The 19769-nt window shown below is 38.4% G+C and overlaps 1 protein-coding gene across 4 annotated transcripts in view; it reads right to left on the bottom strand.

Moving 5' to 3' along the window:
• ccdc62 (coiled-coil domain containing 62) overlaps positions 1 to 19769 on the bottom strand; it is a 50811-nt gene that overhangs the window by 14311 nt on the left and 16731 nt on the right. For 3 of the 4 annotated variants that reach the window (XM_043715773.1, XM_043715774.1, XM_043715775.1), the window contains 8 exons: positions 19242 to 19282; positions 16858 to 17016; positions 13822 to 14014; positions 12203 to 12369; positions 12003 to 12104; positions 10666 to 10837; positions 7165 to 7266; positions 6481 to 6569 (listed from right to left, as the gene is read on the bottom strand). In XM_043715773.1, the coding sequence (XP_043571708.1) occupies positions 6481 to 6569; positions 7165 to 7266; positions 10666 to 10837; positions 12003 to 12104; positions 12203 to 12369; positions 13822 to 14014; positions 16858 to 17016; positions 19242 to 19282 (1025 nt within the window). Of the gene's footprint in view, positions 1 to 6480; positions 6570 to 7164; positions 7267 to 10665; positions 10838 to 12002; positions 12105 to 12202; positions 12370 to 13821; positions 14015 to 16540; positions 16767 to 16857; positions 17017 to 19241; positions 19283 to 19769 lie in introns of those variants that run through there. The other variant, XM_043715776.1, reaches the window with a different exon arrangement.

Here is a 19769-nt window from a genome sequence, read left to right as displayed (position 1 = left end):
TGCTTACCTGGTCACTAAAAAACTTGTCATTTTAGAAGTACCAAAACCCAAAGATACCTGGCTTATAGCTTTCCCTTCCTCCCAAAAGAATAGTCACTAGTTGGAGGCCAAATAACAAGCAGAGGTTTAAGTCGTCAGGAGCAAGTATCTTGATGTTTTTGTCAGCAGCACAACACATCCTAAGATGTGTTTACTTTGCTGCCATCCTCCTGATCAAAGCATCAGAACACACCAAACTCAAAACAGCCATTAATTTAAACCATAGAGTTTCAACATTAGCTATTCTACATCACAAACATCACCTGAGTAAAGTGCCTGCTCTCATAACGAGACTTTGGTAACACCTACTAGCAGTAGTTACAAGATTCAGTCTCCTCTCACTTGACTTCAGTGTATCAGATTTATTCATCATCAGAGGGAGAGCTTAGTGAGTGAGCACGACATAACAAGCGAACAAAAGTAAACTAAAATTAAAGAGAACGAAAAGCAGACATTGTTTGGAAATTGTTGCATTCATCTTTGAGAAGCTAATGAGTAAATGGTAAAATAGTGCTCAAAATACACAAATATTCTTGATCATCAACTCTGAAACTAGCAATCCCACCCAAGGTGATCCGCATGGGTATACCCATGCAGCGCATTCATGAGAACATAGCTAATGTTAGAAAAAGATCAAGGTCTATCTAAGTTGCTTTCTACCATCCTGGTATTGCCCTGAAACAATGATAGTAGAATTGTCGACTAATTATATTAAATTAATATAGATTAAATTGAAAACAGACCAAAAATAACAAAAAACCCCACCCTGTGGTGGAAAATATTAGAAATTCAAGGTCCATTACCTCCCAAGAATTCCACATTTACTACATGATCTCTCAAATTACACATATATACTGTATTCCAAAATATTAGCTTCTGAAAGAAGTCTGATTTGCATTGAAGTAATTCACTTGACTTTCAAAACTGTCTTGTGTTCTGAACGTTATTGCCTCCTTACAACACTGGCAAAATTAAAAGGCTGCCAAGATGGAAAAGAAAATTAAAATGCTTCCAAAACCATTTGCTGCTTAGTGGGGGGAGATTCACAAATCCCTTTACAGCCCTTTAAAATCCAGCACTATGCAAAGATTGTATCACAAAATGCATTGTTAATTATCTATCCAAAATGCTAGGATGGGAATAATTCATAATAGCATTGTAAATCTTGCAGTGTTTCAATTACTATTTAGTTTAGTTCAAATGGGAAAGCTCAGAGCAAGTATGGACATTTATAGGCTTTGGCAAGATTACTGACAGAGTCACACAAATCATGTGGCAATTTGCAGAATTGGAACTCACCATATTTCTTTTAACTTGTAAACTGATGATTTTTTTTGTGTAAATTACTAACAGGAGTGACTTTCCAGACACTTCTAGCTCAATATTATTTGAAAAAAATTGAATGTTTTTTTCACGCAGAGGGTGGTGAATGCATGGAATGAGTTGCCAGAGGAAATGGTGGAGGTTGGTACAATTACGACATTTATAAGGCATCTGAATTGGTATATGAATAGGTAGGGTTTAGACAATGTGGGCCAAGTGCTGACAAATGGGGCTAGATTAGTTTGGGATGTGGGGTCGGCATGGATGAATTGGACCAAAGGATGTGTTTCTGTGCTGTACATCTCTATGACTCTATACAGATTACCTGCTCCAAGGTCTGTTCAAATCACTTGCAAACTAGCTATAACAACGAAGAAAGCTGGACCTAAAAATAATGCCTCCTTCTAATGTAGTCTCTCCACTCCATAGCCAGTCATATGTTGTGCCAGTTTTGGGCACAAACCCATGTTCATAGCATAGTGTTTTGATTTATCAGCCAGAGGTGCTATCTTGCTAAATTCTGACAATCCATACTGAAACGTTTACAGGAGCAAATTACAACAATTTCCTTATGGTGCAGCTTCTGTGCACCTTATTGATCACAAGTGATACACTCAGTCCTCATTATTTGCTGATTTGCTACCTATGGATCTGCATATTCACAAGGCTTTGAGTTGCAGCCAATGCCTCCAAAAGACTGAGAATATGCACAGATATGTTTCTCCTTGTGAGTCTGCCTTAAAATTATAATCAGAAGTATGGTTCAATGACTTCAAGGAGCATTTTTTTGTTGCATAATGTGAGCTTACAAGGGGAGGCAGCATCAGCAGATCATGAGGTCTGGAAGAGTTATGGAAATCTCGAAGAAAAAGGGTACAGACCTCAACAAGTCTTTAATACCAATGAAATGTCATTATGGTGGAAGCATATGCCAATACAAAGATACATCTCACAACAGTAAAGGGGGCTTTGGGTTTCAAGGCTGTGAAGGACCACATGACCCTCAAATTTGTGGCAACATCATTTGCCATTTGGTGAAACCCATGGTTCTGTTCCATTCCAAGAATCCTCATGCTTTAAGAGGGAAAAGCAAGAACCTGTTGTGTGTATTTGCAAGTCAAATAGAAGAGAATGGGTGACAGAGGCTGTGATTACTGACCATGTCGTATTCCCTCCTCCCAACACCATCTCTCTTATTCAGTCTCTCAATCAGGGTGTAATCTCAATAATGAAGGCCTGTTATTATACAAAACGTACTTTTGGACACACTCATCAGGCCATGAATACTAATTCACATACTAAAATGTTAGAAAGATTACAACATGGATGACAATATAGAAGTATCTTAGAGTGAATTAACACTATCCACATTCAATGTTTGCTGATGGAAGGTATGACCAACAGTGTGAATGACTTCACAAGCTTTCCATTCCTATCAACAGAAGTCTCCTGTATTGTTAAATTGGCTGAAGAAGTTGGAAGAGAAGGATTTTCCAACATGGTAAATGAACAGATTGCTTGAAAGAAAAGGAAAACAGTCAACAGCAGAAGGTTTAGAAGAATTAGTGTGAAGTTATCCTGAAGATGGGAAGAGTTGAAATCTCTGTCTGGCTGCTCAAGAAGAAGGAGGAAGTTGCAATAGTTTCAAAAGTATTAATGAATTTATTGTTTGAATATATACACCTTTCAAGCATAGCATTCAAGTCAAAATGCTTTGGCTGATGTTGAAATTTATAAAGGTATTAAGAAGCAGACATCTTAGTGCCCCCTAATGATGTTCTTTTCAACAGCCGAGCCAGCCAAAGAGCCAGCAGCAAAATTACAACCTCCATCTCTAGCTATTGTATCCTCTTTAACTTCACTCTTATCGTGCCTTCCTCAAGATTATTTGATTAAAGGTATGCATGTTTATGATAATATTTATTTTTCTCATTGTTTGTTAACTAATAATGCATGTTAATGCTTTTAGAACATTATACAGTGTATTTATGTTATTGAGGGGATGAATTGGACACATAGAAGGCGACTTTAGTGGTATCTGCATTTTTAGTTATCTACAAGAAATCCAGGCCTCATCCCTCGCAAATAACAATTTGCATACAAGATTCTGAATTTAGGCAATGTGACTGGCTGTTTTCCTAATCTTTCAATTTTTCAGTTCTGGTTCTTCAAAATCTACAGAGCTTTTTTTTTTATTTATTCATTCTTGGGATGCACATGTCACTGGCAGAGACATTTAATGCCCATCCCTTGTTGCCCTAGAGCTTATTATTGCAAACACTACCCTAACCTTAAGGATTGTTTTGGGCAAAAAAAGTATAAAGTGTAGCCTTTATGGATTATATTCACTGGAGTTAGGGCCATATTCACTGAGGGGGCATCTCATAGGAAAGTACAAAATGTCAACAAGATTAGACAGGGTAAATACAGGAAGGATGTTCCCGATAAGCAGGAAATCCAATACCAGGACTATCAGTCCAAAGATATGGGCTAGGTCATTTACAACTAAGATTAGAAGAAATTTCGTCACCTGGAGAGTGGTGAGCCTGTGGAATTCTCTGCTTCAGAAAGCGCTTGAGACCAAAATAGCGAATGTTTTCAAAAAGAAGACTGATATAGTTCTTCAGATACGGAGTTGGATTATCATCCATGATCATATTGAATGGCAGCACAAGCTCAAAGGGCCAAATAGAAACTAGGAGGATTGGGCTACTTTTTAAAAATCAGACGTACTTTTGTGACTGGCGTAAATAGTCAGGTTTTATGCAATTTGAACTAGCTATTACCGTATATATTAATTTACTCCCCATTGTTCATCTTCTCCTGCAAAGCTTTTTACTCTTTGCAGAGGCACGGCTGCAAAAGCAACAGGTGTTCCTTAGTGTACCTGTTTCCTGGAAAGACTCCATTCCATTCTCCCAGTTCCTCCATCGCATATGTTCTGATGAGGCCAACTTCAACAAGGGAGCCGTCGAAATGTCCACCTTCTTCCTCAACTGAGGATTCGCCAGCAGCGTTGTCGACAGGACTCTTAACCGAGTCCGACCAATCTTCTGCCCTTCCGCGCTCACCCACTCTCTTCTCTCCCACAGCAGTGATAGGGTTCCCTTTGTCTTTACCTACCATCCCACCAGCATCCACATCCAGAAGATCATCAGCTGCCAATTCCACCACCAGACATATATTTCCCCTCTCTTCCCTTGTCCGCACAGACTGTTCCCTCTAGGATACCCTGATCCACTCTTACTTTACTCCCAATACTCCCACCCCCACAGCCCATGGCACCTTCCCATGCAACTACCAAAGGTGTAACATCTGCACATTTAATTCCTTCCTCCTCAGCATCTATGGGCCAAAACATACCTTCCAGGTGAAGTAGCACTTTACCTGCACTTCTCATAATCTAGTCTGCTGCATTTGCTGCTCACAATGGGGTCTCCTCTACATTGGAGAAATTAAGTGTGGATTGGGTGACTACTTCACAGAACTTCTGCCTGCCGTTTTCACACACCATCGTGTTCCCTGGCCAACATCTCTCTTAGGCTTGTTGTAGTTCTCCAGCGAAGCTCAGGGCAAATTGGAAGAACAACACCTCACTTTCCACTTGGGGCCCCTGCAACCTTCTGGACTCAATTTCAAGTTCAATAATTTTAGGGCTTGAATTCCTCCTTTTCCTGGACTCCGACCCCAGATAGCAGGCCTTGTTATCACATTACACACGACCTATTGTTTGCCACTAAGCCTCCATTAACAGCTATTCACCCTCCCAGCCAAATCATTAACAACTCCTTTGTCTGTCCAACTGTTCTTCTCTCTCTCTGGGTTCCAATCCCTACCCATTGTTTACTCTTTAGTGCCTCCCCCCACCCTATCATCTGTATATAAACTGACATTTTCCTAGCTCCCATCAGTTCTAAGGAGGGGTTACCAATCCCAAAATGTTAACTTTGATTTCTCCAAAAGTTTCCAGACCTGCTGAGCTTTTCCAGCAACTTTTGTTTTTGTTTCTGATTTAAAGCATCCGCAGTGCTTTCAGTTTGTATTAGGTGCTCCTTAGTGCCTTGCCCAATTGACCATAATCCTTGTATGAATCTCTACAGCAGGTATTGTCAGCTTGAGGAAAATGAGCCTGGCTGTAGCATTTCTGGACTTGTGTATTTGTAGGTGTTATACATGTACACACTCTGATGTACTTTTTTGGTATGGTCTCAAGACAGCAATCAAGAACAGGACGGTTGGCCTATTTTGCCCTCCCTAACTTAAGGACATTGAAGCCAATTGTATTGTCCAAAAAGTGACACAGAGCTGAGATCAATCACCTGACTTACTACGGAAAAGATCGATTCATTTTTAATAAAAAGGGAGGAACCTGGAAAATATAGACCTTTCAGTTTAACAACAATCATAATTATGCTGGGAGTTATGAGGTCATTCCTGATGAAGAGCTCGATTTTCCTGCTCCTTGGATGCTGCCTGACCTGTTGTGCTGTGCTTTTCCAGCAACACACGCTCAACTCTGATCTCCAGCATCTGCAGACCTCACTGTCTCCCAGTTATGAGGGCATGTTGCATTAGCTTGGCAATCCTTTCAGTTCAAAAGGTTGCGGCCAGTGACTAAATGAAACTGTAATGCAATGTTTCACACCAAGGAGAGTGGAAATCTGCAATTTTCTCTCCAAAAGACTGTAGATGCTGGGTTAATTGAAATTTAAGACAGTGTGACAAATTATTATTAGATAACAATATCAACAGACATGGGTTAAAGGTGGGTGAATAGATTGGAGATATTAAAGAGCCGTGATTTAACTGAAGGTCGGAATGCCTCAAAGGGCTGAGTGGTCTACTATTTCTTTAACAATGTAATTTGGCATGGGAGTGATTCATTTTGGAAGCATCCTAATTTCCATGGTTCAAACTTCACTCACTAAACATGCTGAGCTATTAGTGATCTAATGATTAATTTTATACATTATCTCAAATTACTGAATATTCCACAGACCATGATAATCATTGATTTTTATGCACAATATGGCTGAATACAACTTTGAACTGTGATTGCTTCAAAACAACGTTTGTCTTCAACGTTTGATTGCATTAATGAATTTCAAAATGTCTGACCTGTCGAAGACCATGCAATTCAGTGTCCGCTCGCTCCTGTTTTGACCTTGCCAGCTCCAGTATCTGATCTTTCCTCTTCTCCCTTTCAACTGAAATGGAATCACAAAACAAGACAGTGAATTTTTACTTGCACCCTAATCTGCCACTGCAGTATTCTCATAACTGGAAAGAAAAAAAAAACAAAAATCAAAATGACATCAAAACGGGGCAGCACGGTGGCACAGTGGTTAGCACTGCTGCCTCACAGCACCAGAGACCAGTGTTCAATTCCAGCCTCAGGCAACTGTCTGTGTGGAGTTTGCACATTCTCCCAGTGTCTGCCTGGGTTTCCTCCCACAGTCCAAAGATGTGCAGATTAGATGAATTGGCTATGCTAAATTGCCCGTAGTTAGGTGAAGGGGTAAATGTAGGGGAATGGTCTGGGTGGGTTGCTCTTCAGAGGGTTGGTGTGGATTTGTTGGGCCGAAGGGCCTGTTTCCACACTCTAAGTAATCTAATCTAATCTAATCCTGTGCATCTGATTATTTCAGAAGGTACGTTTCCACATACTGGTTTTTATAAAGTTCAAGATGTCTTTACAGTCAAGCCCACCACAGCTGTAATCGGACAAATTAGTAGCAATCAGAGTTTGAGTTTAAGTATATGACATCCATCCCCAGTACTACTTCAGAGTTCTTCACTTACCTGCTAAAGTGAGCTCATTTCCTAGATATTGCCTCTCTTGTTTAAGGCGAATAATTTCTTCTCTTTGTTCATTATTTTCCACAGTCTTTTCATCTAACTCATCTAAATAAAAATAAAAGGGAAAATCTCAGTTCATGAGGTTTATTCCCACTGCTGACAACTAGAAAACGTAATTTTTCTTTATGCCCAAAGATAACTTTTTCTCAATAGGTTCTAAGTGACAACAATGATGTAACATGATTCAACTTTTAATATAATGAAATTCTCAATGCTGCGCAAGTTCTGGTATAAATACTTTTCAAACATGTTCAACTCAGAAATCGCCAGAATTGAATTTAGGGCAGTTTTAAGAATAGCTGATTTCCAATTTTTCCCATTTTGTTCCTCTTCTCTTGACATTACCACCTCGAAAACATTATTCCTGTCAGTGAACAGGTTAAGTTACATTTGGCTAGAGGGCCTCATGACTAAGTGCAAAATCACAGTCAAATAAGCACATCAGATGCAGGGACTCTGCTTGATTGGAATCATCTGAAATTCTATGATCCAATGTTTAAATGGTACATTTATCCAAGCAACTGAGGCAGCAGTACATTGGAACAACATTGTCTCCAAAATCATATTTTATACGGTTGAACATTTAAATTCTACAACCATCATAAGAAAAGTAATAGCAAATATTCCAAATACACTTGTATGCTTATATCACCATCCATGGTTCTGCAATACTGTCCTGTTGCAAGGAATCTTGTGTTGCAAAAAAATTTCTGCATTGTTAATATATTTCAGAATGATGTTTAAAATTATTAAATACAATAGAAGTGGACATCTGATAGACAGGCAAGTAATAATTAGTTTGTAAATGTAGTTCAAGTGAGTCTAGATGCTTATTTCCTAGAAATGTTAGATGACAATAAAGCAATTCTGTTTTTTGCAATTTTAATTTGAAGTAATGAATTAGGGTTGCAATATCAAAGAGTATCCTAACTTCATAAAACACCAAATGAATTGCAGATGCTGGAAATCAGAAACGGAAGCAAAAAACAAAAAAACTCAGCAGGTCTGGCAGCATCCGTAGAGAGAAATCAGAGTTAATGTTTCAGCTCTCGTGACTCTTCTTCAGAACACAAAACTATTTCTCTATTTGTTTTTTTATCCTAATTTTACATTTCATCAATTCCAGAGACTAATACTCCCTTCCTTTTCTAGCTTTTGCACCTCTCTCATCAACAAGACTTAAGCTTCTCTTTCTTCCCCCCATAACAGGGTCAGTTGATTAGCTCAGTCAGCTGGATGCCTGGTTTGGAATGCAGAATAATGGCAGACGGGGTTTGATTCCCACACTGGCTGAGGTTACCATGAAGGACTCTTCTTCCCAACCTCTTCCATCACCTGAGGCACAGTGATGCTGAGGTTAATCCACCTCCAAAGAGGAAATCATAGAGATGTACAGCACGGAAATAGACCCTTCGGTCCAACTTGTCTGGTCCACTAGCACTGTAGTAATTTTATCTTTACTTGCCACCTACATTGATCAGGGGTGCATATGTTTGTTTCTCCCCACCTGGTGGACTAACTCCACTACAATTAGCTATTCTGTTGATAATTGATAGTTGGCAGCAAATTCCAGAGATTTGAACACACCAGTGTTCAGATCAGATATGCCACCAATTGGTGAACATGAAAGAAATCATTATACCCTTTCAAAGAAGGGACTTTTCCTCTGCTGTGGGTCCAGGCCAATACCTTCAAACCAAAGGCAGATTACCTCTGTCTAAAATCCTGCTGGGCACAACAATCACAAATAAGACATTTAAAATTTTTCAAACTTGGCAAAAAGAAAATTTCCAAAAAGTACAGATAATCCAAAATACATTTAGATTCCACTAATACTTAGAGAAACCCATTTTGGAAAAGGGAAAACTAAACTGGCCCAGTCATTTAAACTCACTAGTGACTTTTTTTAAACTAACCTATTTTTCTAATCAACCTGTTCAAAGACATTATTATGCACCTCTGGAAGCAAGTGGGACTTGAACCCAGGCCACCCTTGTCCAGAGGTAGGAATGCTATCCCTGCACCACAAGAGGGTTCCCTAGTAATTAACTCTTGAGAATACTGAAAGTAGTAATTGAGAATAACTTAAATGGGCTTAAACATTACTACTTTAATCTGGGTACTATTTTAGCTGAATCAGAGTGTTCCCATTTCGAATCACACATAGTACAGTTGTCAGTGATACTTCTGGACAGGAAAAAATTATGTAGCACTCCTATAGTGTTGACATTGTCAAACTTATCATATCCCATTTGTGCATTAAAACAAGGTTGCATTTAATTGCCAAGTGTCACAAAGCTAGTCCCTTTTTATCCTAAAAGCTATCCTTGGTTCAAGGATACTCTCTCCTTGATTTTTTTCAGAGGAGTAATAAACCAATCAGTCTGGTTTGATACAGAGACTAAAAAGATTTTGAGAGGCCTTTTATTTACATGTAAACAGATGAGACTTCAGGCCAAAGTGATCATTGCTTTAGAAGTGATCTGTATAATGAAAGAGTATAGTCAGCTCTCTAGCTGAGCAGTTTACTTCAGTCTTGAACTGGTGAGGAGTGCAACAGTGAGCTCTGTGGAAACTCTTTCTCCCCTTCAACTTCAACCTATAAGCATGTGTTTTTTTTGTACTGGGTTTTAAAGGGAGTTTGCTTATTGGGACTGTTGTGTACATTTGAAACAGCATAATTAAGTCTAGTTTGATTAAACTGAATTGTGTTTCATTGTGTAATTTTATGAATAAATGTTTTGTCCGTTTTAAAATCTAGGAGTCAACCTAGCTAACTTACGCCGGGTAATTTTCACTGTACACTTACCAAAACAAATTGCAAAGTTATGGTCTGGGCTGCCTGCTTAAGAATGTTTTGAAATGTTATGGACTAGGCCAGACCAAAGTCCCAAATAACTGTTATATTTGCTGTCAAAAGAACAGCAATTACACTTTCTTGGCTGTGAAATACCTTCAAAGGATTGCGATAAGATTGAAGTTAATGTATACAGAAAATGCAACTTCTTCTTTGACTCCAAAAATGTTGAAAGAACATTTGTCTATTTTATTGGGTAGATTTTTCGGTACAAAGAGCACATGAACCCCATAATTTTCTAACCACTCGTTTCAAAGAGCAGACAAATCTTTTAAATAGTTATTGGTGTGCTCACCTCTTCTCCTGATTCAATTGTACCCACTACAGCAATTTTCCCATGAATAAAAAACAAAACAAAATTGGCCCAATATATCACAGCACTGTCATACATCTTTATTACATACTGGGTCATGACTGAGCAAAGATGTACACTGCTGGATAAGTAATCACTTGATATCATTACAACATTGAAAGTGGATTGTAATTACATGTATCATTTAAGTAAATGTAAAAAGCAAATTGCAATTGTTCACAACAAAGAAACTTAAAAAAAACTCTATTTTAAAAACAAGTAACCCACAACTGACCTTTGAGCTTGCAAATTTCATGTCTTAGTTTCTTTGAATGTTGTTTGCAATCATGCACTTCTTTTCTGGTATTCGTTTCATTTACCCTGGCTTCTCGTAATGCACCCTCTAAGGTTTTAAACCTAGCTGTAAGATCCATGATGTGATTGGTGGCGTCAACCATATCCTTGTCCTAGACAGAAGGTAAAAACCCATAGTTATTGTGGTGTTAGATATCAAAACTAAAATTGGATTCATACAGACTTCTCTATCCTCTTATATAGAGGGTGCAATTAAGATATAACAAATACACCAGAGCCAGAGTCACAAACCACTAGTGAATGGAAAACAACATCATGTATTTATATTGCTTTTACAAAGAAAATACCAAGGTATTGAATAATACTGAAAAGAGAGATTATTGCTGAATAGTCTCTACAGTTAAATGTGTGCCCCTTCTAGAAAGCATGAGTGCATTTAAAACTCCACTTACAAGTAATTGAGCTTGTAAAGTGTCCCATTTACACTTTCTAGGACTGATAGACATTCACATGCAGGGAGCTACTCACTGCAAGCAAAAGGAATACATTAAAACAAAAACAGAAATTGCTAGAGAAACTCAACATGTCTGGCAGCATCTGTGGAGAGAAAGCAAAGCTAATGCTTTGAGTCCAAAGATCTTCCTTCAGAATTGGAAACATGTAAAGGTCATAGTATGATAAGGTGGTATTCATGTTGATGACAGTGTGGGGTGGAAAAGGAGTGAGTGACCAGGTGAAAACAGAGTCCAGAGAGGGAGGAAAAAACAGGGGAGGCAAGGAAGAATCAAGGAAGAAGAGAAGTTTTACTGAAAGCAACCCATTCCATGACAGGGTTGTGAGGGTAAGGAATGTACAAGGATGGTGGTGGTCAAGCTCTTAAATTGTTAAACTCAATGTTGAGTCCCGAGGCTATAAAGGATGTCTAAGCGGAAAAGAAGCTTGGACAATCAACGTTGACTTGCCAACCAATTATCATCCTTTTCTTTCTATAGTAGAAATTGCTGTGAGCATTTTAAATTTGGCATACTACCGCTTATCCTATGTGCAAAACAAAACATTTCAGCTGAGTGTTTCTCTTCTCAGCAACATTCAAGTGCTGGAGCACCAAGTGACCATGGCGCATTGTAAAATGAGACTGGTAGCAAGAGGTGGTGATTGTTATATTCACTCATTACTTAAAAAGTTTATTATTTAACATGGGATTATGTCACACAGAGAAAACACATGCATTATAACAGATAGAAACGTTAAGATCAAAGAATATTTGCTAAGAATTTACTAAGCATTTGCTCATGTTCTGGACCATAATTTTAATACCTTTAATTCCAGCATTGTAGTGAGCTCCTGTTCACGTGCCTCTAACTGTCCCACCTGGGCAGAAAGCTCTAAATTGGAGGAATTGAGGGTTTTGTTCCTGTCCTGCATGAGGTAAACAGAATACAACAATTCAGTTAAAAAGGTCATCGATGAAACAGAAATGTTAATCTAATCTACAATTTTATTACTGGCAATCTTACCTCCAATTCTTCACAGGTATTAGCAGTTTCTGCTGCTTTTTCAGATATTTCCTTCAGCCGTTGCTGGGTACTGGTCAGTGTTTTCAGACAATCAGCTTGCTGAGATTCCAAAATCTTTTGTTGCGCACCTAAGGATCTAATGGTCTCATTCCTGTTTCGCAGTTCATCTATTAAAACACAATGTTACCAACAATTTATCACGTAGTAGGATTTTTTTTTTTCAAAACTTGATGATCCATTTATCTGTTCTCCTTTGCATATTTCTAAACTGTAGAGAATGGTTCCTACTGAACCAACAAAAATGTTGTTCATCCAGATGTATTTTGGAAAGAACAATTTATACAATTGCAGTACATATCCTCACTCCATTTTCTCTTAAAAGCAGCAAACTCTGCTGGGTTGGATATAAATGATGTTACTACATCTCATCTGAGAAATGGCTTACCCATTTATGATTAATTAATCAAAATACATGAGACTAAAGGAAATTTTATGGAAAGTTTATGGCCTCTGAAAGGTTTAGTTATGGGATTATTTCTCTTCTTTTCATGCTTGAAAGCACAAACTAATGCTGGACTAAAAGGTCACATCATTAATATCCCTTTATACGTCAGTGAGTTTTATTTGTCACACAGATCTAAAATCTAGTACTGAACAAGCTGAAATTTCCTTCAAATAAAATGTAAATAAATTACTTCTTCATCTCCAGAAACTCTGTTTTCAAACCACCAACTCCATACCTCTTTCTTACATGGAGGCAGGACTAAATCATTCATAACTATGGTTTGTGACTGACCCTGACTGAACTTCCAATTGCAAACCTACTCTGTCATTAAGACTCCACATCTCTGAGTGTATTTGCGATACATAGCCTGTCATATTCCACATTTACAAACTTAAACTCATCTAAAATTATGGTATCTGTATCCTATCATGCACCAAGTACTTTTACACATCACCTCTATGGTCACTGAGCTATACTGGTTTCGAGTCCAACATGTGAGCTTATAATTATTGTCCTTATTTTAAAATTCCTCCTTGAATTTGTTCCTCTACTGGTTTCGAGTCCAACATGTGAGCTTATAATTATTGCCCTTATTTTAAAACTCCTCCTTGAATTTGTTCCTCTTATTGTAACCTCCTCCAATCCTACAATGATTGAAATCTCTGCACTCCTCTATTTATGACCTCTTGCACTTCCTCAATCTTAATTGGTCTACCATTGGTTGCTATGCATTCAGCTTCCTATGATCTATATCTTGCAACTTCCTACTTGTGTCCTCATGAGTAGTAATTTTGTTTGAAACTGCTAAGTGATGTAGAATGTTTTACTAAATTTCAAGCACTGTATAATCAGATGTTGTTGCTGTGCAATGAATCCAACTACTGTCAATGAAATAAAAATGTGACTTACAACATTTCCACTGGCAAAATGATGATTCCAGTAAAAGTAAATGATATTTTATCCAGAAGGGAGAACAGTCACATAGCACAAACCAAGGAAGTATTTCTTTCGAAGAACTTCTTAGTTTCTCACTTAGTTGAGAAACTACTGGAACTTAGTTTTAATGTTTTAGCCACCTGGACATGTTATAACTTTTTAAAAAAATAATACTAACGTTCCAGTTTAGCACATCTCTCTTCCAGGCTAAGTATCCTCAGACGATCCTCCTCCCATGCCGCAAGTTGCTTTCGGTGCGCTGCCACCATTTCATTTAACTCTTTGTCCCGATCTTTCAGTTCTGCAACAAGCAGCTGTAATTCATTGCGCTGTTTCTGAATAGTAGCATTTTCCAGATCTGTATTTGCATTCTGGGTCAAAAAGGTAACGATATGAGAAATTTTGTCCTAGGTTTGTTTGATTATCTTACTTCATTAAAAAAAGGACAACAATGATTTTGATAAGCAGTTTAGTCATAAATAATATTGGCAGCAGTTTGGATAATGACTGTTACCAAAAGGGCAGCCCCAGATACCAATCCAGGAAAAATGTATGATATCTGAATCTGTTATGCTTACAACATGATTACTCTGATAGGTATAAAATATTACATATGGTTACATAGCTTTAGAGAGTAAACATAACTGAATTTGCAAAATTGGTAATAATTTTCAATTAGCTTCTAAATGTAATTCAGTTCTCCTTCCCATAATTTCTGAAAAATTATACTTGAAATTATTCAATTAGTAAGCTAGAAGTAAAGATTGGAAAGTGTTCATGATATTTCAAAAATTGCCTTCTCACACAGGTCTTCATTCTCCCTGGATAAAGATAAGTGGAGCAGATAGATATTTTTCATTTAACACTTCCATTTTTGATTCTGTTGACATAGGAAAAGGGATGGATTATTCAGTCCCATAAATTTATCCTATCATTAGTTTACATCATGACTAAGTATACCTCAATTCCATATGTCTTCGATCCATATCCTTCACACACATACCTCATTAAAATGCACCAATTACAACCCAGAAAATTTCAAGTTTCACAATGCAACTACATTTTTGTAACAAACTGTGACCTGATTTCATTGCGAAATACTGGTCTGTTTTATCATTTCCACAAGAATAAGGGTACCTGTCCATTATCAGTAAAGGGTATCCCACCTTCTTTATCCTGAAAAGCAGCTCCAGTATTTAGTCATATTCCCAAGTTCCTACCATACACTAAACACAAACATTATAATATTAGACTTCGGGCTAAGATTAATTTTACTTTCTTTCCGATGGATTAGTATTAGCATAGCTCAAACAAAAAAAAACAAAATTTTGAAGGTCAATTTTACGTACTTTAAGGGAAAAATCTTAATGATTCAATCTCATTTGTATTGCACATATGCACCCAGTATTAAATCACACTTTTCTAATGAAGATAAGATGTAAGATTCAACAACAGCACCTCATCTTTCTTCTTGGGATACTACAGCCCTCTGTTCCCTTAGCTTTAGTATTTTGACAGTAATGGATGTTTGCACTTTGGGAATATCTGGCAGATAGTGTATCGGGGTCGGGGGGGGGCTGCGGGGGAGTGGACAGAAAATAATTAACAATGATGATCATGAAATCTGAGAAGAGTCCATCAGGTTTATTCACTACTGTTCTTTAGAGAAGGAAAATGTCATCCTTATCTGGCCTGACCTATAAGTGACTCCAGGCAGCAATGGGAACATGGAATCCTACAGTGTGAAAACAGGCCATTTGACCCAACAAGTTCACACTGATCCTCCGAAGAGTAACCCTCCCAGAATCATTCACCTAACCTACTACTCTACATTTACCCCTGACGAATGCACCTAACCTACACATCCCTGAACACTACGGGCAACTTAGCATGGCCAATTCACTTAACACCTATGGATTGCGGGAGGAAACCAGAGCACCTGGAGGAAACCCACACAGAGACGGGGAAAATGTGCAAACTCCACACAGACAGTCGCCCAAGGCAGGAAACCAACCCGGGTCTCTGGTGCTGTGAGGCAGCAGTGCCAACCACTGAGCCACCGTGGTTGACTTTTAACAGTGCCTGCCAATTAGGGAAGGGCAATAAATGCCAACCAGCAATGTCCACATCCCAATGAAGAAACAAAATGGGGAGTCAGGCCAGTATTTGGTTTGAAAAAGGTTTCTCATCATATTCACCACATTTTCCTGGTATTTTTGTTTAATTTCTGCTACAACTCCAACTTTGCATCTTTGCTATTCTTTCTCATGTATGTGGTTGATCAAAGATATGTACCCAAAATGTTAAATTATGCATTATCACATACTGGGTACTGTAGCTTATTTCAGGCAGTTTTGGAGTTTGATCATAATGTGCTGCATATACTGGAATTCCTTTTCAATTTAATGTTAATTTAGAACTAACCTACACATCCCTGAACACTATGAGCAATTTAGCATGGCCAATTCACCTAACCTGCTCATCTTTGGATTGTGGGAGGAAACCAGAGGACCCGGAGGAAACCCACAAAGAAACAGAGAGAATGTGCAAAATCCACAAAGACAGTGATAAGTATGGGGTCACAGTATATTGATGTCCAACTCGTCTGTTGAAAAGCAAACAGATACATATTTTACAGAATAAAATCCCAATTGAGCAACACCATAGCGGGAAACCACAAAGAGGAAAGGAGAAAAGACCTGGCAATAGAAGCTGCTTGCCAAGGATAAGGTAAGGTCAGCTTACTCTCAAGCCAGCTTACATCTGACAACAAAATTATTTAACAATTATTTACTATCCATTCTGATTTCCAATAGAACCAAACTGTCAATTTATATCACCCAGTTACATTAGGAATTATTAAGATCAAGACCTAGAGATGGGTGAAGGGAGTTTACCATTTCAGTATTTGAGTCCATTTACATTCACTAAATTTATCTGGCGTCCAGGGAAGCAGGAGATCAGAGCTGTAGCCTCCAATTCTGGGGTATTTAGTCCAGTGGGATATTCGCATCAATCGGAAGAAGAGTGGCAACACCCAAATCCCACCTTGCCAATTCTCCTAGATAGGGAGTTAAAAAATCATACTTTGACTTGCTAACAATTTAGCAGATGATCTGTTGGATTAAAAAGTGGAACGATTGGGTTTCCTCATCTGCCACCTGGAACAAAAGAGAAAAAGAGGCTAGCTTAGCCCAAACCCCAAATTACTTACATTTTTCGCAGAAGCATTCAATATAGGAGCTGGCTGAATAGCCTTTGTTGGACAAGTTTTATATCTTCCTGCATTTGTTGCAGCAAAATCTTGCATCTTCCCAAAGTTCATCTTTGAATCTCCTATAGATTTTGAACTGCTAACATTCTCCAGTGAAGGCTGAGAAGATCATCAAAAATCAAATGTTACTTTTATAAAATTAACAATTAGCGCTGAAATTTCCTTTCATTTAAAATTTAAAGAATTAGAATTATGTACAAATGGTCAATGGTAAAATTAATAGGCAGTGAGCTCTCCGGACTGGAAATTTATTTACAACAGAGATAGTGTTATCTATTGGATTTGTAGTGTTGATGTAAATGGAGATTTAAAAAGGCAGACAAAAAAATGCCAGGAGTTCAATATATATCTAAACTCTGGACACAACCAACTTCTAATCTCAGCAATGCTGCTGCTTAGAGGTACAAATACAAATCCCTAAGCAGGCAACAAAGAAAGTCATGGGATGTAGATGCCCAATCATTCTCAACAGTCTGGTCTTGTTTCCACAAATGTTTCCAAGGGCCAAATGGCCTACTCCTGTCCCTGTTTTTAATGTTCCCAAAGGCAAGTCTGAAGCCAGTCTGCAAGTGTAACTGGGAATTTGGCAACAGGAAATCAGAGCTAAGAATATCATGGGGTTGTCCCTCACAGTTAGAGGATCACAGTTTTAAAAATGATGGGTTGAATGGAGTTCCACCATAATGGAAGTGTCAAACAAAAATGTGGATGTGAAGGTCAGCAGGGAAACCATGTAGGTTCAATGAAAAAAATGGGTAGGAGGATTCATTTTAATCTAGGGAAGGCTGGGCTGAGGAAATGGAACTATTCCTGTTCTTACCAATTTCATATTTCAACACTCACATTAGCATTTTTAGCTAATTATTACCTTTTACCATGCTCTGGCTGTGAAGTTGCATGCAGTGCTTTACTGGCCAAATATACTGAAATTGTTTCAGGGCACTACCGACATCAGGAGGCCACGATTTCTGCATTCAAAGCACAGCTGTCTACAAGGTCGATGATGATAAAATGTCAGGAATGAAGGGTTGCCATGGATCATTGAGTTGACATGGTCAAGCCTTGACCCTTCCCCCTCACCTGTAAGCTGAGAGATTGGTGGGGGGGGGGGGGGGGGGGGGGGGAGGGAGGGTGTTGGTGATGTTGGTGGGTGTTTTAGAATCAAGGCACTGGAGAGGGAAAAATGCAGTTTAAGAAACCTTCATGAGCCAGCTGTTGCAAAGATGCTTGGTGTAGATCAGTTGGCTTTTCAATCTTACGAGTTGTTAAATCGTCAAAAAGGAAATATGCAGCACTTAAGTTTCAACAATTAAATGGTATGCTAATCACACTTTTCATGTTTCTATTAATTTTCTTCTTTACTAATGTAAATGAGAATAACATTTCAAACTAAATGATAAGAGAGAGCTGATTGGTGGAGGCATTGTCTAGGAGAATGTACAAATTGCAACTAGTGATGTTTGCCACTAATAGGATGTTGCTGCAAAAACAAAAAGAAGTCTAGCCTATCACAAAAACAAGTAATAAGCTATATAATTTTCAGTGCTCATGTTAGCTGGGCATACTTCCTGAAGACTGCAAATGTTAAAACAAAGGAAGTGTCTCTCTTCAGTTATTCACAGTAGGCAAGGTACTGACTTTACCCAACCAGCTCGTAACTGCAAAATTCTAAACGTAATGTCCAACATTACGCACGATTCTGCAATTGGCCTATATTTTTTAAATAATCCTTTTTTTAAAAAATCCATTTGTTCATGGGATGTGAGCATCACTGTCTAAGTCAGCATTTACTGCCTATTCTTAATCATCCAGAGGTGATCATGTTGCTTCATCTTGAGCCACACAAGGTAAAGATGACAAATTTCCTTCCCTAAGAGGACATACATGAAGCAGATTAGTTTTTACCACAATTGACAGTGCATGGTCAGCAGTAAATAAACTTTATATCCCAGATTTTTACAGATTTCAAATTTCATTATCTATTATGGGATTCAAATCGATGTCTGGAGAAGCTTAGCTTGGTTTTCTAGACTACTAGTCCAGTGACATAATCACTATACCACTTCCCTCATGTGAATGCTAAGAATTACACTGACAATCAATTTGAGCTCATTCTGTAGACATTTCGCATTCTAAAGACTATATAACTACAAAAGATCTTATTTACTACAGAAAGTAAGAATATGTACGGATCTTGCACCTGTTTCAACTTAAAAGAGCCATCAGCTATTCTCTGATTCACTCCTCCAGACAATGCCTTCACCAATATAAGTGAAGCAAAACTTGACCGTCAATCATCATCTAACTGGAGTGTTCATCCTTACCTTAGGTTTTGGTGGGCTTTGCCACTGTTCAAGGTGAATTTCTAAAAGAGAGTAAAATCACAATTCATTAACATCTGAAGGAATCAGTTTTTGGTAAAACTACTGTGAAAGTGTCAACTTCAGAATTGAAAGAAGCAGCAATAACTCTAGAAATAAACTCTTAAGGGACAAGGACATATCATTATACAGGAATTGAAAGCAATTAGCCATGCTTGGGAGGAGAAGTCATAGACATGTACAGCACAGAAACAGATTCTTTGGTCCAACCCGTCCATGCCGATCAGATATCCCAACCCAATCTAGTCCCACCTGCCAGCACCTGGCCCATATCCCTCCAAACCCTTCCTATTCATATACCCATCCAGATGCCTTTTAAATGTTGCAATTGTACCAGCCTCCACCACTTCCTCTGGCAGCTCATTCCATACATGTACCACCCTCTGCGTGAAAAAGCTGCCCCTTAGGTTTCTTTTATGTCTTTCCCCTCTCACCCTAAACCTATGCCCTCTAGTTCTGGACTCCCCGACC

This window comes from Chiloscyllium plagiosum, chromosome 25 (genome assembly GCF_004010195.1).
Source record: "Chiloscyllium plagiosum isolate BGI_BamShark_2017 chromosome 25, ASM401019v2, whole genome shotgun sequence".
NCBI classification, from domain to species: Eukaryota; Metazoa; Chordata; class Chondrichthyes; order Orectolobiformes; family Hemiscylliidae; genus Chiloscyllium; species Chiloscyllium plagiosum.
This window is presented reverse-complemented; position numbering and strand designations above follow the sequence as displayed.